General features: G+C 41.6%; 5 protein-coding genes across 5 annotated transcripts in view; 2 read left to right on the top strand and 3 right to left on the bottom strand. All coding sequences in view use genetic code 11, as the record gives it.

Annotated features, from left to right (window-relative positions):
* Positions 1–1,218: 1,218 nt before the first annotated feature.
* EGR_00201 (Protein transport protein Sec61 subunit alpha-like protein) lies at positions 1,219–11,593 on the bottom strand (the record flags this gene model as incomplete). The annotated part of the gene is made up of 15 exons (XM_024489450.1): positions 1,219–1,444; positions 2,264–2,300; positions 2,379–2,448; positions 3,104–3,519; positions 3,825–3,894; positions 5,127–5,191; positions 6,144–6,534; positions 6,576–6,716; positions 6,750–6,910; positions 6,948–7,101; positions 7,134–7,621; positions 7,665–7,717; positions 8,497–8,540; positions 8,823–8,948; positions 11,018–11,593. 15 exons carry the CDS (start codon positions 11,591–11,593, stop codon positions 1,219–1,221), a joined length of 3,018 nt encoding a protein of 1,005 aa, XP_024356128.1.
* A 1,526-nt stretch (positions 11,594–13,119) lies between these two features.
* EGR_00200 (SAP30-binding protein) lies at positions 13,120–14,831 on the top strand (the record flags this gene model as incomplete). Its single annotated transcript, XM_024489449.1, has 4 exons — positions 13,120–13,745; positions 14,141–14,201; positions 14,363–14,609; positions 14,686–14,831. The coding sequence occupies 4 exons, from the start codon at positions 13,120–13,122 to the stop codon at positions 14,829–14,831; spliced, it is 1,080 nt and encodes a 359-aa protein (XP_024356127.1).
* A 499-nt stretch (positions 14,832–15,330) lies between these two features.
* On the bottom strand, positions 15,331–17,283 carry EGR_00199 (Zinc transporter 6-A; the record flags this gene model as incomplete). The annotated part of the gene is made up of 4 exons (XM_024489448.1): positions 15,331–15,451; positions 16,173–16,234; positions 16,812–17,037; positions 17,075–17,283. 4 exons carry the CDS (start codon positions 17,281–17,283, stop codon positions 15,331–15,333), a joined length of 618 nt encoding a protein of 205 aa, XP_024356126.1.
* Positions 17,284–17,398: 115 nt separating this feature from the next.
* Positions 17,399–17,839, bottom strand: EGR_00198 (hypothetical protein; the record flags this gene model as incomplete). Its single annotated transcript, XM_024489447.1, has 1 exon — positions 17,399–17,839. The coding sequence occupies one exon, from the start codon at positions 17,837–17,839 to the stop codon at positions 17,399–17,401; it is 441 nt and encodes a 146-aa protein (XP_024356125.1).
* A 3,506-nt stretch (positions 17,840–21,345) lies between these two features.
* Positions 21,346–26,055, top strand: part of EGR_00197 (ATP-dependent RNA helicase DDX19A) — a gene marked incomplete at both ends in the record, with an annotated part of 10,397 nt that continues 5,687 nt past the window's right edge. The window contains 5 exons of the mRNA XM_024489446.1: positions 21,346–21,430; positions 21,790–21,872; positions 22,092–22,380; positions 23,713–24,011; positions 24,822–25,089. Of these exons, the coding sequence (XP_024356124.1) occupies positions 21,346–21,430; positions 21,790–21,872; positions 22,092–22,380; positions 23,713–24,011; positions 24,822–25,089 (1,024 nt within the window). The remainder of the gene's footprint in view (positions 21,431–21,789; positions 21,873–22,091; positions 22,381–23,712; positions 24,012–24,821; positions 25,090–26,055) is intronic.

Here is a 26,055-nt window from a genome sequence, read left to right as displayed (position 1 = left end):
AAATTGTTGAATTCAATGCAGTGTAGACTGTCACAACTGTTACAAGTAATCCAAAGTAATACCGCATTCTGTTATGGTATTTACATCGGAGCTCAGACAGATTCGTGAATCCAGAGACTAAGAGTAAAATTTGTGGCAGTTCTAAGATGCTTTAGTTGCTCAGCATATGAGTAAAAACATGTCCACCGGATAGAGAAACTGAATACCACAAACGTCAGTGTTAGCAAAGGCAAGAGGAAACAGTAGAAAGCCGTTTGGAAGTAAGGTTTCAATTGATGTCAAATGCTAAATGAATACCCAGAAACTCGAGAAATCGCTTTTGAAAGCCCCAGAAAAACATCTAAGCCTGATAAGCAAATAAGTAGAACTACAAAACAATTTCGTTTTTGTATTCATAACGGAGACCCACAATAGCTGATGACGTCATGTTACTAATTAATAAAAAGCATATTTATTTCAATCACTTGGATACGCTTCAAGGACCATAACACCGCTGGATGCTCTAGAAAATTCAGTGTCATTAAAACGCATCCTTGTACTTGTTAAGTAGAAACATTATCTGAAGTGTTCTATCTGTAAAACAGAAATTTCGAGAGGATAGCAGAAGCGTACACAGAATATGGCTAGTTAATCAGATACCTCCACCACTGGGTCCCACGTCGATGAAAAAGCTGTGAACTATAGCGTATCCTCATGGAGTAAATGCGGGAACACTAATATCAACACACATTGCATACCAAAAAGCGCTAGGGATTAAAACACGTCACAAAACACGTAAATCTTAGCAGGAACCGAGATGGGCGTACACACAACATCAAGTTATGGCTGCACAAATGAACGGCAATTTCTCGGCAAGCTATACTTTGCTAATGGCACTACTACACTCTATCACGCGTTACGACTCAATAAAACAATGACTTAGCAGGCCCCTACACTCTTCACCTGTTGACTTGCGACTTTGCGATATGACCCTAGCATGAAACAGCGAAAGCCTCTCAATTCCTCCTCCAAAAAGCATCGATTCCATGGCCACAATTTACTGTCCCTACAAGTAAACTACCTCGGGGAAGAAAGGCAGTGCACTATTAAAGTCTACAACTAATTAAATCAATGGGATGAGTATATAGACACCATCCGATCGGATAATCGTGTACAATTCGTTGGCGTCACACTCGGAGAAAGCAGGGAATGCAAAGGCAGAAGAAAGGAAAAGGAGATCTAGCGAGGGCACACTTTTGACCATCCTCCGTCGACAAAGATCGTCTCACCGGTAATGAAAGCGCCAGTAGCGGGCGCAGCGAGAAAGGCAATGGCGCGAGCTACATCATCCGCCTCGCCAGTCGCCCCCATCAGGTTGTTGGATCGCGCGCGCATCAGGAAGCTTGCGTACTCCGAGTCCGAGAAACCTGCAGTACGGTGTAGCTCCGTCACCACCACACCTGGTCTGCACAGCACAAAAACGCAACATCACGCAACACATTCAAGGCCAGTAACGCTACAAGGAACATTCTACTGGTTATTATACCACTTTTACAATGGTGTACTGTCAAGCAATGTTCGTTTTGGTGATGTATTTGACTAGGATGCTTTTACGATTTATTGCGATTCAGCTATCACGTTGGTGACATGGAGTCCTGTTAATGATCTCTATGCTCTTAACGCCTCAAGCTCATTTGCCCGTCAATAAAAAGACGGCTTCCGGACACAAGTGACAACGCTTTAAGAGGTGACGATGCCACAGTACAATACCCGTCCACCATTGGGTGGACCAGAATGACACACTTTAAAGACCCCTCAAATGCCTTCCTATATGGAACAGAAGACTATTGCAAAGGTTACGGAAATAATCATGAGTATTTAAAAGCAAGTATGCAATTTGATATTAAAGGTGGGTAGAGTATGCTGAGGGACACAGAGACAGTGCGTTGTGTAACTTAAATATGCCTTTGTTTAGGCTTAATAAAAACGCCGTACACACTCGATCAAGGTGCACAATAAGCATAAGGCTGGTAAGCCTTGGAATATCATTTTAGCCATTAGTGGTATCAATATCATGCACGAACCTTTCGCATCATAATGAGGAAATTGATGCTGAGTAAATGGACTGTCGGTGACATGAGCAGTGGTCAATGCAATCAACTGGTGAGGGATGGAAACATTTTAAACACCTGTCACTTGGACGTATTGTATCCAAGCTGCGGCGGCTCGTTTACAACTACTTTAATTGGTCCTCGAAATGGAAATTACAGGCACAAGTACTTACGCGACACAATTGACGCGGATACCCTTTTTACCGAGTTCTAAAATACGAAATTATGCATATTAGGTGGGAGTGATTGAGATAAGGAGATTTCAGGTGAGCGTCAGGTACCACTTACCCACAGCGGCGTTCCTGGTGAATTGCTCTATGGCCGCCTTGCTGATGGAGTAGGAGAGAATTCCAGGAAACTAAAGCACAAGAAGGCGAACAATAGCAGCACAAAGGCCGCCAACATCGCAGATATTTTCGAGTCCCTCAATGTCTTAAGTAATTATCACTAGTTACAAAGTTGTCTGAATCTCTTAAGCAAATGTCAGTACATAAAGAATTTCTAGGTCCGCACAATTAAACCGGAAAGCATGGAAAGCTGTCCAATTTAAATGCATGGGTGTGAGACCCAGTCGTTATCGTGCATTCTTCGAATAACACATGGCGCATCAACCCTTAAGTGAGGTCCTCATGTAGTTACCAGGTTTCTTTTACCAATCAACAGCTATTTCACAATCATAATGGTTTTCGCGCATATCACATAAACTCATTACAATTTACAGGCTATGAGTAGGCAATGGCGATGAATTCATTAAAATGGAGTACCGTGAACGACTGTCGAATGAAAAACAATGACGGTAATAGATTAAATAAATTCTAACGAATATCACAAAGACGTGACGTCCCTTCATTACAGGCCGCCATTTTAATCTTAATTTACCGAAATCACTGAACCCATCGCAGCCGTTTTCAACTCTAAACTATCGTTTTACCAATGCATAAAATTTCGGACAGAGAATGCACACATACGGAAGTGTATGTTAGAATGTTACTAAAAGTCGCTACATTTCTTACCGAGTTGTTACCAGATACGCTAGAAACGTTAACAATGCATCCCTTTGATTCTTCTAATTTTGGCACTGCTAGGTGTGAAAGTGTTATCACAGAGCGCACATTCACATTCATAAGGCGCTCGTAGGCGACTGGGTCAAAGTTCTCAACACTGTCTCTCAGTTGGAAACCAGCATTGTTTACCAGGATGTCCAATTTGCCAAAGTGCTTTATAGTTTCATTAAAGGCGCCTGAAACCTGATCCAGCTCAGCGAGGTCTGCCCTGACTACGTGAAAATAGGCTTCAGGATTTGGAGAAGCATCTTGACATATTTGGCGAGTCTTCTCAAGATTGACCTCATTGCGACCCACCAGGGACACACCGGCACCTAGTTTTGCAAATAGAACAGCCGTAGCGCGTCCGATACCCGAACTTGCACCTATTAAGAAAACGCCAATCATTCGAACATTTTCATATGAGGACAGGGAGTGGTGGATTAAACGATAATAATTTAAGACAAATTTTCTGATAGACTAACATATAAGGAGATAGGACTTTTAAATCAAACAGGTAAACAGCCAAATGGGATTAGGGGAGCAAACGCACAACCAACTATTACGAAAAGGAAAATGAAACATTGGTATATTCTAGCAAGTAAACACAAGGTTCTCCTGCAATATTACAGTCGGGAGTGACTAACTAGTCATATGATTTTTGCGCATAGGCAGAATGACTAAACACTACCTGTAACCAGGGCACTCTTGCCGAGTAGACTGGCATCCATCCCTATGAAGCAAGCACCGCGATGAACAACCTTGAGATACGCAACGCAGGACAAAGGTCGAAATCAATTAAATCAAACGACTTGCTTAACTAAGAAAATGTATTTTCGCATATTTTGCGTGGGGACGAAGTCCACTACCGGGGTGTTAAAAAGGTATATTTGAAGTCATTATCTGACTTCGACAGTAAGAAGCGATTAGGCTGAACTAATAGATTTAGTCTCGCATACAAATTTATTCACATTACAGTAAGGATTTGCACAATTTACGTCAAAAATTTATGAATGACACTTTCTATGTGGTATAAAAGGAGAGCAACCACAAAAAATTAACTAAACAAGAGAAAACAACTGCTCAAAACCCCAAATACATTATGAAAAACTAGGATTGCCAATTAGATACTCTGCAATACTCATTAAATACTGCAAACTAAGTGTGTTAACAATTCTAATCCAAACCCTGCTAACCTGTGACGCCTGAATGCAATAAAGTCGCCTCCCATGCGACTTTAAGGATCATGGTCCCAGTAACCTACATACCAAAAAGTAATGAACACCAGAACATACCAAAGAGTTTTCGCGTCGTACAATGTTTCTACCGATTTCGACTTCAAACATTATCCCTATTCCATCGAGACACTGCCGTCGTTATAACAAGATTAAAGGTGTCAGTTTCTTACTAAAATCATTGTATTACAATGGTAAATTTTGCGATCACTCCTATCAACATTGAATAATGCAGTCACTAGATTAACACATAAAACCCTTGGACATAAAATAATCGCCTGCGATGCACCTTTACCTGTGGTACTGACGGCAGTAGTCCGTCCTTCAGGAGGGTTACGTTTTTAGAAAAATTCAATGCTAATATTTGAAATTCTTGCTCACTGTATATCGAAGTTAGAAAAAGTAAATTGATACTACCATTTTATCAACCGTTTTGCCAAATTTTTCTTATTGTAACGTTTTTCTTGTGATTTATATCTCTGCATGAAATCTGGATAAAAGGGACTATAAGTGCTTCTAACATAGTGGAAGAACTCGTAACTCAGTGACTTACTACACTTTAGAAAATAATGTTACTGGAACTTAGGTGAGATAGTCACTGGCTTTGATCACACGCACCGTGTACCACCCATCTTCTTCACATAATAAATTAGCAGAGCTAGTACTCCTGTTTGAGCGTAAGACCTCCAGCATAATGTATGAAGTACAATGGCAAGTTTCCTGCAGGGCGTTTGGTTCTCTGACCTTGATGCACTGACCGGGTACTCACATGCTCGCATATCATCTGATTGATCCGAGCCGGCATTATGGTGCCCCCAACAGACTAACGAAACGCACGAGTCAGATGATCTCACAAAAGCACCAAGAATTTTTTGCCTACCTTAAGTCGCCCGAGTCGAATTGTGGAAGCGCGGTTGACACCAACAACCCCCGCGACTCACGTTTCACGTGGCATAGCTAGAGTACCAGTCAAATGCAATAAGCAAAGCGCCATGCGACCTCCCAACCTCTCTCTACAATGGAGTCTAAATTCTAACTCAACAGACTGTACTGGAGCACGCCACCAGACTGCAGAACTCACCACGCAAGGCACATAGGCCAAACTCACTCTTCTGAGAAAGCTGAAGTCACAGATCGCCAAACTATCTCCCCACACCCGCCTTCGTCCTTGATTTTGAAGAAAAATCTGGCCATGTTATCACCATTACATTGTTGATAACCCTTCGTAGGTATACAGAAAATAAGGCCTAATCAGACTAGATTATGACAATGTGTACACAATGAAACGAAGATAATAAGGAAGCCTCATAGAGATGAAGGGTGGAGAGCATGCAGGGAGGAAAATTGGCGACAAGTGAGGAGATACAGGTGGTAGAGACGGAAGGTAAGACAAGTTTTGAAGTGGCAGTCGACCGGTCATAGAAATAGGACGACTGTATCATGGTAAAAAATATGCACAATACACCAACCCTACTTAATCAATTGCAAACTATAATTCCACCAAAATTTTGTGTTTGGAGGCCATGCTTGGGGAACAGATTTACAAAAACTCACATGAGCACCAAATGAGGTATTCTTGTACATTTTCTTGCAGTGAAAATCTTAAAACAGCAATGTGCTCATTGATCCACCCATTTCATTTTGTTCCCGAACAAAGACTTCGTAATATTGATAAATAGTAGTCACCGCCATCAAAATACCAGTTCCACTACCAATCGCACCTAAAATGAAAAACACAATCTCACTATGAACAAAAACTTAGGCAAATAACTCACCAAGGAAATCGGCGCAGACAGAAAGAGCTCCAATCCAAAGGCCACCAAGAGCAGCGGCGGTGGGGATGTGTCGATTAAGTTCGTGGACCATGGATTCCTCGCGGTGGCCAGGAATGACAGTCTGCTGTTCCTTCAATTGTTTGGCAACATCTTTGGCACTGGAGTTGGACACATCGATCCAGATCTTGCTGAAGAAGGCACAACTTCCAAGCATGAATGCGATATAAATAATGCCGTGGATAGGATCCATAAGCATTTGCGAAAAAGAATCCGGTGGAGTCATGTAGTAACATAAACCACCAATGGGAGCCGAGCGCGTGCCGCCTTCACCATCGGACCAAATACCGAGAAGGTTTACCAAAAAATTCCCACGGAATTTGCTAGATAACATCTGCGGGTGGATCCATCACTTCTAATAGGTTCTGCACATACCTGAGAGATAACGTAGAGGTTGGACACAAGAGCACTTTGTAGCATAATAGGTGCATTGCTTGTGTAGAATAGCTTAATAGGATAGGATGTAGTTTGACCACGATAACGAATGGACTTTACGGCTATTTCAACGCGAAAACTCTAGAAAATGTAAAAATCACTTGAATTTTTTACTTGGAAGTAGATAACTACAGCAAATACCAAAACAGTAGCCATGAGATTCATCAAATTGGGTAGATTTTGACGGTAGAAGGCTTCTCTCAAAGCTCGAACTTTGTCGGTTCTAGTTGCTAGCAATTGGAAGAGAGCAATGACGGCACCCTCAAATTCAGTTCCTAAGATCCCGATGAACATCAGCATATGGAAACGAACCTCTTCCGGTATTTATAGTGATAGGACTGAAAGCCTTCCAAATGATGGTCTCACATATATTGGTAGCGATAAAGAGTGAAATGCCCGAGCCAAGACCATAACCCTTTTGGAGCAATTCGTCCAACATTAGGACGAGAAGACCCGCAAAAGTTAACTAAAATGATGGTTATTATAGCATGGACGCACTTGCAAGATTATCAAAAGACAGATACCAGCGCCCAACTCGCTAGGAGGACCATAGATCCCGGACATCACATACACAGACGCTTGACCGACAGTGATAACCATACCAAACACTAAATACGTCAGTAAGTACATCAAAATCATACATTTTTGGGCTCCGTTGAAAAGTGCTCTATCTTTCGGAGCATCACCAACCTGAAGAGCCTGGATTCCAGCCAAAACTTGCATTATAAGACCAGATGTAATAATAGGAGAAATGCCAAGTTCCATGAGAGTTCCCTTATTTGAAGCGGATATAACTCGAAGCCAGTAAAGAGGATCAGCTGATTCGGATGACATTATTCCAAAAAGAGGAATTTGACAACAGAACAGGAATATCATTAGGGTTATTCCTGTCCATAGCACACGTTCTCTGAACTGAATTTTGCGCTCTGGTCGAGCGATCTCAGGTAGGATAGCACAAAACGGTTTCACTATATCCAAAAATCGAACTGCAAAAACAATGCATGAGCGTCAAGAAACAAACGATCTCACCACCCATATCAAAAAATTCCAACGCAGAATTGCTAGTACGTACGCGTGGTGCCCTAAGAGTCGCACTGATACATTAAAACTAAACAAACTCTCGCAAGCAAAACAAAAGGTATCCAGCCTAAAAACTTTTAAGCAAGGCATTCGTGTACTAAATAAATGTTAGCCTAAAAAAATTTTTGAAGCTCACCTGCTTTAGGAGTGTTTTTATGTGTGCCAATATTTGTATAGGGTCAATCTATTCGCAAATAAGTTGGAATAACTGTAACATATACCCATAGGTTAGATGTTCAGTGGTCTGGCATTTAACTCAGTAGTAGGTTAAATCGCGGAAAACTACGCTCTGCTTGTAGGGTGTAGATCCAATCTGCAGCGCACTCTTCGGGATACACTGTTTGTCACCCCATCTTTCCTAAAAGTTCGCATTATACGTTCCATCATGCCAAGTTGATGTATTGTGGCCCCAAAAAAGACGTGAATTGCACCCTTATTTTGTTTAAAAGAACCATTATCCACTTAATTGAGTGCAATTGCGCGTTGAGCAATCACACGCGCTTTTATTGTTCTATCCAAATCACTCACAACTGTTATCCTTCGCCTTTACTTGTTCTGGCTGCTATTTCGAAAAGCCTTTTTTACTGCAGCATTCGATGCAATAATATGATGAATCGTCAGGGCTCATATTTTATGTTAGGGATAGAATGGTGTTCGGATAAATTTTTGACAAATTTAAGAGAATATCTGGATTGACGGTGGTTGCATATAAACTTCAATGCCCAAAACTTATGCAAAGGTTTCTAATGCATCGCATTGGTTTTCCCCGTGCAGTACAGACATATTGAACGGAGTCACTTGAAAATCCTTTATGATGGGATTCACCTAAAACTCTAGAAAGAGTAAGCACTTAGGTTTTACCACAACCTACAGGGAACTTGATAAAAGCGCTTATTTCCTATTTTGCCAGCTTATGCTACTTATTTGCCAGTAATATTCAAAAGACCCATTAGTTCACCAATGTGGAGGTGCAATCTTAACCGTAAAATCACATTAAACTCCAACTTTGCCGACACTTACAAGAATAAGTTTGACTAATTTCACAGAATCGTATTTTAGACTTATGTGGCTGGACAGATTCACAGCGGTTTAAAGATGAAAGCCCACCTGAAGGAGATTCTCTACCCCAGGAGGGACTGTATAGTTTCGCTGTTGCATTATGTGGCGGAGGGATTGAAGCAGGTGGTCTCGGTGCTCCGGTACGCATGTCCAAAGAGAGTCGTAGTGATGCACCTAAAACAGCAGCCATTGTCCCGCTTGCAGTTAATCAAACGCATGGTGATAGATTTCGATAAACTATGTCTTGTACACTACTTGCACAAATTCGGTAGATGTAACGAGGGGCGTCTCAATCTGAAACATCATCACTGGTCACTTAATTTCACATCTAATTGGAAATGTTTCAATATATTTGTTCTTCCAAACCCTCTCTGCATCAGATTAAGACAACTTAGCATCAGTTTGCCGTTGTTACCATATCTGCAATATCACCTTTCCTGTTATGAGCAAACGACATCTGGGAGATTCAATAAGTAGTAGAAACGGCAGTTGCTATGATAATCCACATTTGTTTGGACATGTACGGGAGCGTGAATTTAACATTCCGATTGTGTCACTATAGCTGAGATCATTTTTACACATATCTTTTATGACAATGATTTAGGGAGGAACAAATGAATCCGACACGAACTTTACTGCCCTATTTATCCAGGAAGCTTGTCAAAATCCACCTAATCAACTGGTGTGATGAGCGCACTGACTGTCATGCCTCCTCAAGACCAGCATACAGGGAACATTTGCTCAGATGAATGGCAACTGCAGCCCCCATATTGCACATCATCAAATTGCCCCACTGAGGCAACGCCATCTCTATGTGACTACCTCCACCTATGCATTCCAGACCGTTGGTATTTTTATTATGAGCACATTACTGTTACAAATGAATCCCTATGCACGGCTTTGTTTTTTGGGTCATTTTTGTGGTCATTCTATCTCTAAGTCCCTTCATCAAATAAAATGATTTTAACAATGAATAGGACTTACGACTTCTAGTTTAGTAATTGTGAGCTTTGTTAAAGTTCTCTACAACTTTTGCTAGTCATGCAGCATAAAAGGCGCAATCTATTGAAATAATCAGTTGATAGAAGTTTATTCACTTAGTGCAACAAAAGTGGATTTAAACAAGGCTATGGACCTCATTAAATTCTCCTTTTCTAGTACCAAGATAGATTTCACAAATAATACGTGGCTCGAATCCCTCAATGACACCAGGTTATGGTCCGAAATTGTCTTTGATTTGTAACCATTACAGTCATTAGTCACTATCTGAGCAGAATACCCTACTGTGTTACTACATTATTGAAGTTAAGTGCAAAAACCTTGCATATAACTTGTGAGGCTAGCAGTTGTGGGTGGGATTAGTTGATTGTGGGTAAAATGTATCCTAGGGGCAGAAAATTATAAGTGGAAGTGCCGATGGTACCGTTAATCGTATCGTTGCGTAAAAATATCTATCAATAATTAACTAGCCTTACCATTCCTCACTATAGCAACCTTTCAGGGAAACGAAACCCATCTGCATAGGTGATTAAGTGGCTCTTCGCAGTGGAGGAGTGGGTGACAAAATTGAAGGAAGTAAACATCCACATTTGAAGTTAGTACTATGAGGACAAGAGTTCGACAGTCCTTTTGAGTGGTGGGTCAAAATGACAGAGGAGCGAGCGTAAAATAATACTGTTAGGCATTACCTATAGACATGTGTACAGGTCCACTTCCCATTTATCATGAATGAAAGCAATCAACCATGTGTTCATAAATTATAGATTCGAGAAAACATAAAAATATTAGCACAACTTAGTCAAAGGAGAGTACACTTCAAACTTTTATTTGTTGGTCAGGAAAAAGAGGCAGGTAATGCTTAGCCACTACTTACATCAAGCTGTCCGATTAAAGTCCCACTGTCATTTGTAGCAGCCTTATTATCAGGGTGCCATGTGTCTTGCCAACTTTTGACAGGGAAAAATTTGACTACGAGTGCAGGTTTAACTTATAAAGACAGCAGAAAGTATGGACATTGCCAGTGAATTTCACAATTTGTAATCTATTTAACAGGCTAGTTCATATGGCATCACCAATGTTGTTTGCAGCTTTTGAGTTCAAGTGAAAGCATCTCAACCACTTCTCAAAGCATTGGGTGAAAAAAAGTAGTTTTCTACTTAATTTTGACTTTATAAAGCAAAAAGCGTATTTGAAACTGTATTATATTAAAGACCCTTCTACCCTAGAACATTTTTAGAACATACCCCATTGGAAAATGAATTGAATGTTTGCAAACTAAATGCCTGATCAGACACCAGTATATGTTTCATATGAAGTTTCCAAGAGTCGACGCTGATTTCATCAGGAAAATTCTGCATGCACCAGAAAACAATCTCCATAAGGGTACACGCCTTCCTTGGGACCGCTTCGATGGCCAGGAAGGCCATCTGGGCGTATGAAAAGAAGCCGAAGTGGGATTTCCGATTATTTGCATAGTCACTTTCCTTTGCATCTCTGTCGATTGGAGTAAGTGGAATTAGGTCACCCCGCTGGAGCCAGGTCAGTGAATGGAGATCTTCCGTAAGGTGGTCCTCCACGCCTTGTTGCAAACCGGGGAAGGGACCAACCACATGACACCACGGAATCAAGGATTCTACTCTGTTATATTGTCGTTGGAACTCAGAATAATGGAATGGGAATCTGCATCGTATTATTCGGGGATGGGCCAATATAACATTGTTAAGCACGTGTGCCTTGAGGGTCGCCTTGATGGGCAGATTATGAAAGTGAGGGAGCGGCTGTTTTTTCACTTGAGACTTTCGATTACATGTAGCTCGCATATTCGAAACCAATGGCCAATTGTTTACTTGTGCTGGACCTTAATAGTGCAAACCGCCCATTTCTAAAATATACAGAATAAAAGATGTACACACGGGTAAGTATAATCCTAGAGATTTCCCTTGTTCTCAAGTCATGGAAGGATGGTTTCCGCCGCAGCTTAAATTGCATCCATTCACAAATTCCAAGATAATACATCATTATTTTTACTACCGATTAGGAAATGTGCTGCATATGTGTCATTACAACAACAATACAGGAATCAAAACGTATATTCAGGACCAGAGATGATAAGAGAATGCGAACAAAATTAGCCGTTGGTGAAACACAGCATTCGTCTTCAACCCACACAAAGTGAAGATATTTATTTTCCACATTTAGGTTATAATAGATTACGGTTATTACCGAAAATCCTCCTCAGGAAAACCACAACTAAGAGTTAATAAAAAATAGACAAACATGGAATATGAATTAGGGGTTAGCAACAAGTTCCACAAATGCCACCAAAACAGTTCCTACCTTCATTAAAGAGTCCAAAGCCAATCCATGTAAGATGCAGCTACAGCAGAAAGGTACACCCAGTCATATAGCAATCAGTATTAAATAGCGTCTCAACCACTTAAACCTGAGAGAACAAAGTTAAATAATAATACACAGGAAGATATATCATTATATATAATACGTAATTACAACGACATTATAAGCAAGTATTACATCTGCATTACACAACACCGCTCATTTCCTCACCTTTAGTACCCAGTAGCATTCAACTAAAGTTTTTAAAAAGATTAAAAATACTAGATTATGAGGCTTTTAAAATTCATATAATAACTCCCAATAAAGTAGGAAGTTATTCAATATCTAAAAGTTTTAAGGAGGAAACTTTTACTTTTTTTGCAGTTGCAGTGCACGATCTAAAAGTAGTGTGTCACTTGGGGCGTTCGTGGAGGTATGTGTTCATTCACATCTCTATTTGGGATTATGCAAGGAATAGCATGGATCTGAAATTTGCTTCATTCTCTTTTCAAACGCGCTTATACTTGGGGCTCTTTTTCAGTTTGCTCTGGTGTTTTTAACTTTGGTTCATCTACACTGTACGTGAATGTTGTTACTTATTCTCACCCTATTTCCCTACAAATTACCATTTGAATATTGCGATTATTTTTATGCTTGGCTAGGCATTTGTAAGTGATGTTGGTGACTACCATAAATTAGGCCCAATTTTACTTAATCACACTAAATTTGTCTCTCAGATGCAATATTTACAAGGATAAAGTATTTAACTAGGACTTTGATTTACTTGAAAATAATCAGTGAGTCATGTAAGGCCGCATAGGTGACGACTTTCTTTGGTAGGGGGATTTCATTAGTGGACCTGTAACAGGAATTTGATCATCCGGTTTGTATGATGTACTGCGATGTCTTCCCAGAAATGTCTTTCTTTGTCAAATTACGCACAAGTCCCATGATTGCGCTACGTTTGTTCATTATGTTACAGGATTTTGGAAGCGAAACAAGCAATACACGAATGTCCGTTGAGAATTCTCCCAGTTTTGTGACCTCAGAGGACGAAAACGAGTCATCATTAGGGTCTCAAAAACGAAAGACTGCTAATAACCCAGAAGAGTGGAAGCCTCCGGAACTGCAGTCTAAGAAACGCTTTCGTTCAGGAATCGGGAGTGGAATAAATCTCGTCTCCTATGCTCTGGACAATGATGACGGTGACAGTGGTTCGGAAAATGAAGGTTCGGAGTCGAACCACAGCGGCTCCTCCGCAGACGGTGATGTAGAGAATAACGACGTCAGTACCATTGGTGGTGCTCTCCACTTTGGTGCTCCTGATGGCGGTCCACTAACCGTGCTTAGTTCGGCGCACATCGAGGCTGCGCACGATTCGCCGGCGACGCTACCTGAGGAGACCCACGGTGACACAGACGAACACTTTCAGAAGGAGCAACCATCATATCAATCCTCACCTTCAAATGGCAGCGGTCACAATCAATCCCTGGAAGTGGCCCTGCCGCCAGAACCTAAGGAGCTTTGTAGTATGCAGTTGCAGAATACTGTTGAAAATACTCTGCGTCGAATGCAGCATGACATCGGATTTGATCCTAATAGCGTTATTCAGGATAACAAAGCTTTCAGGAATCCCAGGTTAGTCACTGCAAATCTGCAATATTGGCTCGTTTTCTCTCATAAGGCATTAAGCGTTGATTTTATTGTTCAATTTCATCTTAACTACATTGCAAATTCAAATTTTAGTACCATGTTACTCCATCGATGTTGAAATCCAACTTTGTCAAAAATATTGACACAAATGATGAATTACTCATTTACGTACCAAAACTGTTTTAGCACGTTCACTTAATTAGCATGTAGACCATAAGTTCTACACAGGTTCGTGGTGGTATTATGAGGTTAAAATCTCTAAAATTGTAATTTTTAGTACTTTTATTGTGATTTATTGCGTGACCCGATCCTTGTATGTCCTTTGATGCCTAAAAGTGTGTAGATTCCGTTCAAATGACGTCCTTTTTCATGTATTATAGCATTTACAAAAAGCTGATTAGTTTCTTGGAAATTGACGAAAAAGGAACAAACTTTTCGTCGGTAAGTAGTTGACATAATCAGCCCCATACTGTCATTTGCTTTTTTAATTTCATGGCCTAATTTTGAGTAACCCACAGGTTACGCCGTCAAATGTCATCCATACAATCGAAGCATTCCAAAAGACTGTTCAATATTGCATCTTTCTTTGTGGCAAATAACAGGATGTCTTCAATCCTTACCGTTGGGACGCGAATTCCTTTTACGATAAACTGGGCGAAATACAAAATCGCGAGGTAGAGCGCCTCGATAAACTGCAGAAGGAGCGTCGAAAGGTGGAGGCTAGCAGTGCAGCGGGCGTGAATACAGTCACAGGGCTGCAGCGCGCTGCCGGCGGACCCAACATTGGCACATCCGCCGCCACTGGCACCAGCGCCGCGGTTCCCGCTCCCATAACCGAAAACCGCTCCGGTAAGAGAAGATGTTGGAGCACACAACACAACTCGCATTCGCTCATGCTGACCCATTTATGGAAATTCGGTTTTAGAGGTCAGGAAGAGGTCCAAATGGGACACAGTCGCTCCGATGGAGTCCTTGCATCCCCCACTTAAGGTGGCAGCACCCCAAGTGGTGGATCCAATGGCAACCAAAGTAACAATTCCCGCCATTGGCGATCTCTTTCACAAGAAGTAGCCCCCATGCTTCTGTACAATGCAAATGTCTTTTTTATTAGAGTATTCCTTTTGCGCTATCGCCTAAATGCTGGTTATTGGGTGACCTTTTGGCCGAAATCCCCTCCCGGATTGTTAGTTACCACTTCAGGACCGTGGATAAAAACAATTGGTCAAGGTCGATTCCGGAATCGTAGCGACAATGTGATCCAATATTTCAGTGTCAATATCAGGAGATGTTTATCACTTATTCGTATGGTACTCGATGGCCCTGACTAAAAGCAGGTTAATGGTAGAGTAACTAAGGGAAAGGATGGAGAACTTTGCATTTACAGGAGAGTGGAATGGAAACAAAGCAACAGAAAGTGGCAGAACGGGAACGCGTTAGTGCACGCAGCCAGTGGGCACCTGCAAGAGCGTTGCGCTCTGTGGATGGCCCATCGGCTGGGGCCAATCGAAATTTGAGCTTGCTGCCGGTCGTGCCCAATCATCCTTTATGACCTAAAGGGATGAACGATCTTTCAGCATGTCATCGAACGTTTTAAACACTTAGGTAAATAGGTGTAAATTACTGGGATGATATTTCCTTTGGAAGACATTTTTCGAAGACTTTTTATACAAAACTCAATTGACGATAAAACACTAGTGAGTGATAGAGTGGAGTGTACCTGAATGGTGAGGTGTTTGACGAAAGGATGAAGGCGTTTAGTGACGTGTGCCAACACCAATTGGTCGGAGGCGTCACGCCGAACTCGCACATAAAGGCTCCCTACGAGGGCGCCGAATCCAATCGTCCAAAAGTGCTCATTTCGCAATTCCAGCACTCCTTCCAGTGTGGAGGCTTCCCGGAGAGCCTTGTCCAACGCTGTCACCAAATAGGACGGTGTTGTTTGCAATAAAATCTTTCCACTGAAATCAGACGACGCAAGTGAAGTTCAGGCAATGGAGGCTTGTCGGCAAATTGCAAAAGACAGTAGCGTACCTGTAGACAGCCATTGGAAACATAGTGTTGAAAAGAAGGAGAGAAATAACGACTGCCGCAACGGTGTCGGGAAAGGTGCCAGTCTCGGTTGTGGGGTCTACCATGACGTAGGTAATCAGGATGACCACCACGATCATAGAGCCTACCAGAGCGATCGGGTTCATGCGTGGTGGCAGTGCCCGGGAGAGAGCAGGAACATGGCTTCGCATTGAACGACTGATATCCGCAACTTGCTCCTACAATGGGGAACAAGACTTTCCGACCTGCGTAACTTGAGTAGGACAGCGCTCTTCAAAAACATTCGCAGTCAGCGTAGATGGGCATTCAATTAGAAATTTAAAGCGGACTTCAAACTCAATACTGGTTGAAAAGCTGACTTACTTTTCACTCATCTTTTCCACAATTACAGTTTTCGTAGCAATTTGTATGAAATACACATTTATCTGTTAATATGATTAGTTAACAGAAGGTATGCATAAGAAAATCCTTCCTTAAAAGTTAGTTCAGATAGCTATTACACCCAACCCCGCTTTAGTTGTCAAATTAATAAAATAGGAAGCCGGGATTTTGATGAAACGCATACATCAAAGACTTGCCTGTAACCAGCTAGACACACATGCTTGTGTGACGTGCGCGAAAGCCGGATTATCAATAGAATATATCGAAACCACGTGTAATCCTAGGCAAATTAGGCTTGCCCAAGGCATGTATTCAACAGCTACCTACAATTTAAAAAAAAATACTTCGATGTTGAGCGGTAACATAAACAAAGGCGGAGATAGGCACAAGTGCAATACCACGTACAACTACGCATTCATACACAAAAACTCGCATGCTTGCCTCAAAGTCCTCACTTGGATAATATTGATGTTCAGTATAAAATACACTCAGGTAAATTAAATATCATACAGCTAGGTTTACTTATAAAGTAGCAACATGAAAGTTTTGTGGTAGTAATCTGTCAGGATGGATATACCGTTTGCAAAAACGCTAACACTACAAGTTCCCAAAAGGACATACCACGACAGGCTCAAAAAGACGTTCGATGGCTTCCTTCAAGAGATAAAATGATGAAAGAATTGATAAAATAGTTGAGGCAAAAACAGCAATCACTTCGAATCGATCATATCCAAAACAATATGTCTTCACATCAGTCGTTTGTTGCCTCACCCATATGCTCACCAGCGCCACAAGGAGAAACAAGACATCAAACAAGATTAAATCCGAAAAGGCAGAGAGTGCAATACTGAAGAAAAGTATCAACCAAATTCTTTACGCCTTACCTGTTACTGAGGTAGGTCAGAACTCTTACTACAACTAGTCCCACGAAAATGCAACAGGCGAGCTTCAAAATTTGACCTGCCTGCTTCGAGTCCTTAGCCAAGTGAGCAACTTCCCTAAGCAAGTCAACAACGAACTTTTTGCAGTATTTGAAATCCGACAGGATGCCAGAATAGATACTGGATATTGCTGAGACTAAATTAAGACCCATATCTGAAAGGGTAGATAGCAATCATGAAAAGACCATTTTAGACACACGCCAAAAATATGGCAACAGTGATAGATAGTTTTGTATTGAAACAAATGAATTACAGTAGGAATTCTAGTCACTCAGTAAGCGGACCCATAGACTGCATGAGAGTAAGGGATTGGACATCAGAAGTCACCCTAGTTTCAGCCTCCAATTCTGCCTTCCAAGCACTCTCGATGGAGCTTGAGGATTGCTCGTACTCAGGCGGATACTGGTGCATGAGCGTTTTCTTCACTGACTCGGTTCGCTTGAGAATCGTGGCGAGTTCACGTTTCATCGAAACTAGAAGGCGCGTGTTCGCTCGCAAATGGCTAGCAAGTGAGTCCAATCGGTGAATCGAGAGCTCATTCACGGTCTGAAGCATAGCGTTGGTCTTTTCCAGGCGTAAGAGTAGGTTATGCTGGGCAATTAGGATATCTGAAACGTCTTCATGTCGGAGCCTTTTGGTGAAGGCGCGCGGATCTGGCGAACTCCCACTAAGATCGGCGTCTCTGTTGTCCATCAAAAAAGAGAACATACTAAAAATGGAGTACAGTAAAGGACGTGATAAGCGACACGTACAAAGAACATCACACACTGTGCCAGTATAAAAAGGGATTTTATAACATCATGCAGGTGAAAAATATTTCTGTGTAGTCTTCTTAAGAAGGGTAGGTTCGTAAAACTAACGTAACTCTACTATTAAATTTCCACTACACCGATTTAAAAAGACGACTTTCTCCTATAAAAGTGGCGATATTAGAAATAAAACTAGGTGAATTGGACAGTAAAGTACAGAGTCTCCATGGCAAAAAATAATGTAACAGTTCAAACCTCGTCTAAGTAGCAAAAACAGCTAGACTTTGCAATTAAATAAACTGTTATAGTCGTAAGTCCCTGCTCTGATTAATAACCCTGTAGAAACGTGAAAAAATAAACATAATGAGGGATCAAGACACTAATATTACAATAGCCAGCAACTTTTAAACAAAGGCTCCGTCCGCATATCTGCGTATAAACGAAAGCATTGATGCAATACGACAGGAATACCCAAATATACCATGCTAAATTACCGCAAACGTATTCAGCATTCCTGCACACGTGTTCAAGAGAACCGCAGTTTAAGTTGTATCCAACGGGCCGGTCGTAGCAAAATATGATTCCTTCAAATCCTCATAAATATGCCTTTTTGAGAACCACTGCGGTAAACGAAAATTTTTTTCTCAATCTTTTACAGGTCTTGGAATTTCTAATCTGTAATTTACCGAATTTTTCATTGTTTATTATTTATGGACAACTAACGCAATGCATGAACACAACAATCATGTATAGTTGTACATGTGCACACCCAAAAATATTTGATTTTATTAGTCTTTTTGAGGCGCGTACTTGGTCGACGAAGTAGTCCACTGACTTTTCCTTTAACATCCCAACCAAACCGTACGGTAGGAATTATTGTACTTTCATCTTAGTGTGAACCATTTGGGATAAAGAGAATGCATCGATTGCAGCAACAGGCGTATCTAATCCAAAGAAGAAAATACTTAAACCCTCTTTCCCCAGTTTTGTAGGAGTAGGGATTCTGATGCACTTAGTTGAATTTTCAAGGTGGAAAGGCAGATTGGCTAAATCGATATTTGTCCTTAAACATTACAGCAGTGTAGCGTTTTACTAAAATCAACTGTTTGATATTCAGAGATCTTATACTATTAAAATACAGGTACTTGGGTAGCGAAATTTCGCGCTTGAACCCTTCTAGCTGGCCTCCGTTCTTCTAAGTTAATTTGACTTATTCCAATGCCGACGAAGTCGGGGGTAGTAAAAGTAAAAAGCCATGCTTAGAAATTCCATAAATGTCAAACATAAAGCTTCTTAGGATACTAGGATCATGGATAATAAAACAGTGATTCTGGCTAAGAAAGCCATTTCATATTTTGTTCTTGGTAGATAAACCTGAATTTCCGCAGATTTTTGAGAGGAGTTTTTTAAATTAAAGGGAATTATTTTTCCATATTGGACTTTTTCTAACATTTCGGATGCGAAATTGTAAACAATGCATTCGCAGATGTTGAGATTAAATGCATATCTTTTCTAGCTGAAAGCTTAAGAAATGACGCTGACTCTTGAAAAAATGAAAGTGACTAATAACCAAAGGTATATTTTTCACTGCCGTACTTTTATACAATTTGACTCTAGGGGCGTAATTTGCAACTTTATACGGGATTCAAGTTTCCCTGTGTGGTACGTTGGTTGCTTACCCATAAGTTTTGGTAAAAAAGATGCCTTGAATCACAGTAATTATGTTTTCGTCAGGTGGGCTGGCCTCCGAGCCGGACCAATGCATCCAAGCACTACTATGGAGTGAGACTCATCGGTCTCCGCTACCCTATTCCTAGCGTTCCTAGACGAGCCCGGTTGATTCGCTTTGGACATCTTTGTTAAAGGTGACAAGATGGAGAGGGAAAATACAATGTTCAAGAAGGAGGGGAGCCGCAGTCACTAGGTAAGGGAGAGGACGATCCGGTCACGAGATTCGAATTTCCTGCTTGCCTCCTCCCTGAAAGGCCCATTAAAACAACATAAGTATTACACTACCGTATGTCGATGGTACATATTATGCACGCGTATTGTCTCCCTCCGCCTTTGAGTCAATTCCGAGGCGCCACGTTGGTGGCATCGGGAAGCGAACCCGACCTCAGACGACGTCTATCCTAACTTCTCCAGCTGGTTGACAAACCTTAGCGGGACGCAAGAAGTGTGTATGCTGCGGATGGGCGAATTGGTGGCCACCCCTAACAGAAAGGGTGGAAGTGACATCTGCCTCCGCCAACTACCCAGTCTCGTCTTCTGTAGAAAATCTATTGACAACAGAAGCGACACTGGCCGTGAACCATCTGAAAAAGTGTTGCCATTGGCGTTGTCTACCTTACATGTGCGAAGATATAAATTACGTGGAAATGCGACACTTCTTCTGCTTCTCTAGTAGCTGGATAGATCTTAGGCAGGTATGGCTGGGCAGCATTGAAGTGAGAACAAAGCGGTAAGGAGAAATGAACGCGAAACATCATCCCCACAGGATTATGTCAAACGCCATACTTTGGTTACTTGACAATGCTTTTGAGCCAGCATTCCTGTGGCTAGCTATGGACACGTGTGATGGTCAACCCATTATCCCGTCCCCGAAATCAGTTCCCATTGAGGGCAGAACTGTAGATTCAGAAGAATTGGCAAGAGAAATCGGTGACGTTGTGGTCAAGTATCTCCTCAATTGTATGGAAATGTTATGACCGGCAAGGTTGGCTCGTACGTGCTCTTCAAACCGCACCGATTACGTTGTGATGGCTGATATGGGAGGTGGACTAGAGGGGACGACGAAGACAACGCCCAGAAGAGGAGAGGAGCTATGTAATACGCTCGTAGTTTGGTTAAATCTCACTTTTGATAAAGGGGCCACTTTGGGTGGCTGCCATTGCACCTTCGCCGGGTCAGCTAGCGCTAAAGTAATACTATTTGCCCCAGGCACTTTTGTATAAGGATAAAATGCATTTTAAAAAAGTATTTTGTCTACCTTATTATTCAGGGTAGTATCATGATTCTACACCCGGTAAATTGAAAATTAGTCATCTGATTTGTTATGGTCTGCTGGTTTTCCGCTTAAGTTCATTAAGCAGTACAATACTAGGTATGATGTGTGGCTTACTTATGTTACCAAAATAAACGCTTTAATGTTAGAATAAGTCGCGTTTATTACCAGTGAGAAGACTTTGTCCCGATATGAACCAAAGGGTCAAAACAAAATCACTTGATTATTAACCAAGTAAGGCCAAGTTACGGTATTTTTGGTGCCAAACAATGCTTGTGAATTCACTTCCGTATACACCTGATGCATTTACAGATAAATATGTTGGTAAATATGAAAACACTCAATCCTTTTGTAGAGATCTGTTTACTACCAAGTAATTAAATTGCTTGTTTAGGATTCTTATGTTATAAACTGATTTTACTTACCATTTTCGCCTCATAACGAATTTTTTGAGCAGGTGCATGCATACTTTGTATGAGCTACAATTAGCTGTGATTTTTTGGTCTTATCAGCGCGCTTTGCCCGCTCACTTGTTGTCGTGGCATGGTATGTTTGCCGTTTCTTTTGTTTTTTGCATTTAAGGTTAAATTTGGCCTGAAAATAGGCATCTGTTTCATTTACATTTGGCTGCCTGGGTGTTTTGTTCCAGTACTTGGCAATTTGTATCCGCACTTCATCATGTGCTGATAAGTCCATTATCTTTATGTTCGTAGTCTTTATAAAATCCCAGGTTTTTAGCTTAAACGTTGGTGCCACTGAAATTAACGTTAATCATAATGTGCTCACGCACCCAATATGCATTTATTGTACTGCGGCAATACAAATTTGTTAATGTTCGGATAAACGCTTCTTAAAGGCGTGGAACTTTTCTCTGAATCATTTGTAATTTTCTAAGGATTACGAAGATCTTCCAGATGGCTCCTCGCCAATAAGTCACATGGTTGCTGGCTCCTGTGCTGGAATTATGGAGCATAGCGTAACCTACCCAGTAGATTGTGTGAAGGCGAGTCTGACTTTTATTTCCTAAAGTTTGGTCATTTAATTTTGCATTAAAAGTACTTTGTCCAGGCAGTGCCTTCCACGGAATGATTTCGTTTATTTTGCCTGTTTGTGTTTATCTTCTAAAACACCGCGTAACCCTTAGTCAGGCCATTTGTACCTATCTTCTTAATAAGTTTTACTATTTTCTCTTCCATTCGTGTTCAAGACCCGGTTGCAGTGCCTGCGCCCTTTAGGTGCTCACCGATATATCAGTTTGACTGAGGGTCTTAAACAGCTCTTTCGTCAAGAGGGATTTCTTCGGTCTTTTCGTGGAATCGGAGCCGTAGTTTTTGGTGCAGGCCCAGCTCACGCACTCTACTTTGGTCTATACGAGCACATGAAATCTATTCTTGTCTCCCAGACACGCCCCGATTCCAGTTACAATCACTTCGCTCACGCGCTTAGCGGGACCTGTGCGACTGTCGCCCATGACGCTGTTATGACTCCCGCCGATGGTGAGTCTTCCGATTCTTAACACCCCGCCCTCCCCCTCGTTCCTAGTTCTCAAGTCCAGATGGGCTGGTATATATTCCAGGACTTTAGTCCATATTGCCTTATTTTGCGTAGGATCTCTGGTCTTTGCATTTCGGCCTCTTAATAAAAGCTGATGAAGTTTGATGTCCGTGAACTTCAGGTTTTTGTGGGATTTAGCCGTCTTGCTGTCTTGCATTCAATTATTTCAAATTCGTTTCATCTTAATTTGCTTACAGCCGCCCGGATATAAATTTGCAGAGAAAGTTTATCACCTGCGCACGATTTAATCATTATGAGCCTATAATTTTTTGAGTATTTTTACTTTGACTACGAGTCATTAGGTGAAGTAGCACATCAGGTGATAATCGACAATTTATCATTTGTTTTAATTTGTTGTTGTTGTCACAGAATGATATTTCACATTTGCGGCTTACCTTTGTTGTTGAAAATGGTTGAAGGTTAGATTTTGCTCGCAAACATGCTAAATCGTTTATTACATTAGCAAAGTAGGCTCTGATTCAACGCAGATGAAATTTAATGGCATTTTATGGAATTTCATTCAGCGTTTTGTAGCTCAAACCTTCGGACGTAGATAAACTAGTGCTCTCCCAATGTCACTGCTTATCAATTCCATTTCCTTCCCTTTGCCGAGCCAGTACAAAACGTTCTCTGCTTTAGGTAAATGTAATTTTACTTTAAGCAAAAGACTCAATGTAAAAGATCTTATGAGCTCGACCACTTCTCACTGTCCTCTTTACTTTCAGTGGTTTACTCGTAGAATAGTCAACCCATTTGCGTTCGGTTCATGTCTGTTATTCTCGTCTTAGATTGTTCATATCTTAACTACTTCCACTTAAACTTCCGGTTTCCAAAATTCTCCATGATTGTTCGCTTCTTCAAACTGGTATTTTCACTAACGTGCACACCCTGGCATCTAGTCGGCCAGGCTTCGCGCGTCACTCGTGGAATTTACCACCGTGTCGTATTAACCCTTAGCTGCATATGTTAACATACTTATGCTCTGCGTTACCATTGCATGTTTCCCTATAATTTGCGTTTTTGCTTCAAAATACCGTTCGATGCACTGTTTCCTTTCTGAACACGTTTTGTATAGTTTCACGTAGTTTAAACATTTTTTTCTTCCTAAGCGCATATATAACCCTGGAAATTTAGAAGTCTATGACTTCTTTTTCTTTGATTTACTTTAGTATTTTCATAACCACTTCAAAGGTTGGCTATTTTACCTCCAGAACGCTAACGCATACCGATTTGCATTAGATGCCATTGTCACGATCGTGCATTCCTAACTTTAGCCATCAAACAGCGTCTGCAGATGTTCAACAGTCCATATCACAACACCTTGGACTGCCTACGAAGGGTTTGTCGGAATGAAGGCTTCGGAATCCTATATCGCGCCTATCTCACCCAGCTCTCCACCAACGTACCCTTCCAATGCATCCAGTTTATGACATACGAGTTACTCCAGCAGAAATTGAACCCCTCCAAGGAGTATCTACCGTGGACGCACATTATCTCGGGCGGGTTAGCCGGTTCCACCGCTGCGGCCCTTACCACCCCAATGGACGTGTGTAAAACTGTCCTTAACACGCAGGTAGGTGCCTCTGCGTGAGTTCACTACCCGTTTTCAGTACTTACCTGCACCATCATCCTGTGTTAATGATGTAATGATACGCAGCGTTTGAAAACCAATGTAGATTCTAAAATAAGCTTGTGTCGATTTCTTGTGTGACCATTTAGTACATCCCCGCATCCTCATACATTTAGCTTCGGAGCCTAACTGGGCCGTTTTTTATCCGTGTTGACTTTTTTTCCTATGCGTCAGACCGTTCCATCATAATCTGGCAGCGTTGTACTTGGTTTATATTGTAAACCTCTTTTTTAGGCCAATTCACGAGAATCCCAATATTAGTGGCATGGACTTGCAATCTGGACCGTTTATAGTTGTCTAAAATCTCGTACTTTGATAATTATTTGGTTTTATGTCTAGTTTTTTGTATTTGATTGGATAACCTGGAGATCGTGAGTATCGTATGACTATTTTAAGTCCTATTTGCTTACTAAATTTTGATGATAAAATTGACCATAAAAATCTGTAGACGCTTATGGCGTACATTGCTACCTGATGCAGTTGTACATTTGTCCTCGATTTTGTTTAATGTTGACATCCCAAGCCTTCTTCTAATAAAGAAGGTGATCAACGAGCGAGTCATTTTGCTGGACTTAAAATTATCGAAAAACAAAAGATGGCGGGTGGGCATTGTTACATACTGCAGTTAGCGCAGGGAAAATTCCCGAAATTTATTTATCTTTTACTGTCCTTGTCACTATACGAAAGAATTTCTGCTAAAATTTAATGAATCACTCATGACGGACCATGAATTTTTGGACCTACACGATGCAGACCTACGGTGGAAGCAGACCTGGTGGAGTGGGTGTTTCCAACGAGGCGATTGTCCCGCCTGCCGCTAAGCCGGTCATCAGGGGTCTCTTCGGAGCATGTCGGGCGGTGGTGCAGTCTCAAGGTGCTTATGGTCTCTTTCTGGGCATGAACGCGCGTGTCGTGGCCGCTTTGCCAGGCACAGCCATCTCTTGGTCCGTCTATGAGTACTTCAAGTGGGCGCTCTCCAAGTCCACCGTCGATTTCGGTGCCTCCCCCTACGTCCTCTGTTGTGGCTACGGAGTCCGTGGAAGATGAGTCGCAGTCATTGTCCCTATGAAAACCCATCCGTCCCACCTAAATCTCTCAGGGTCTTCGCTCACATGGCATGCGATCAATTAATGGTGGTTCATTACCCATTCCTTGTACATAGTTTTTGTGCTTATAGTTTAAAACATGGAGATATTTGAATTCATCAGAACCTTGTCGTGACTTCTTTTGAATTCTGCCTTTGGGAGGGACACTAACCTTACACTATCTTGATAGACCTACCTCATAGTTTAATGTTGATGGCCGCCATTTGAAAGTGTCTGGTGTCTGTGTTGTGTGTGAGTGTCGTAATCCAGGTGGATAGATCTCCATTGGCTCACCTAGGTGGAGAGAGAGAGGGGAAGCCAGTGCTTTATTTCTCGATGGAAATAGCCCTGCTCAGGGGCTTCATAATTCTTAGTTTTTGGGGGCAGAAATACGTTTTTGTGCTGACTTAAAAATGTTCCGATATAGCGTGAATCCAAGAATGGTTGGAAGTTTTTCCTGCTGGAAATTTTACCTGGGAGGGCTGGGTCACAACAAATTGCACTACCGCTCGATGGCATGGCCTTGGGGCTATGTCGGTAGCCCCTTGGCCCTTCTGTACCTTAGTAATGTTTTTTGCTGAGGGTGACTTCCGATGTAGTAGTTACACGTGTACGCTCCCTCTGTTTCAGTCGCCCAAAAATGTTGAGTTAACTCTCGATGACATAGACTGACCATTATTGTAATTTTAATATTGCTAGGAGTTATGCCAAAATGCAGAGCGTTTTGCAGGCGTTTCTTGCAAAAACTACCTGTCTCCGTGTGAAGTTACCCATTTGCCAGTATGTAGCGTCCCGAGACTCCCTTAAGACGAAAGAAGACACAATACCCGGGCAGAATAATATATATTCAGCACGGAGAAGGTGTCTGGGCTATTGGCATGGCCCAAAAGGCCAGTCCACTC

Source organism: Echinococcus granulosus (genome assembly GCF_000524195.1).
Source record: "Echinococcus granulosus chromosome Unknown EG_S00001, whole genome shotgun sequence".
In the NCBI taxonomy this organism is placed as follows: Eukaryota; Metazoa; Platyhelminthes; class Cestoda; order Cyclophyllidea; family Taeniidae; genus Echinococcus; species Echinococcus granulosus.
Note: the sequence above shows the minus strand (reverse complement) of the source record. Positions and strands in the feature narration are given on the sequence as shown.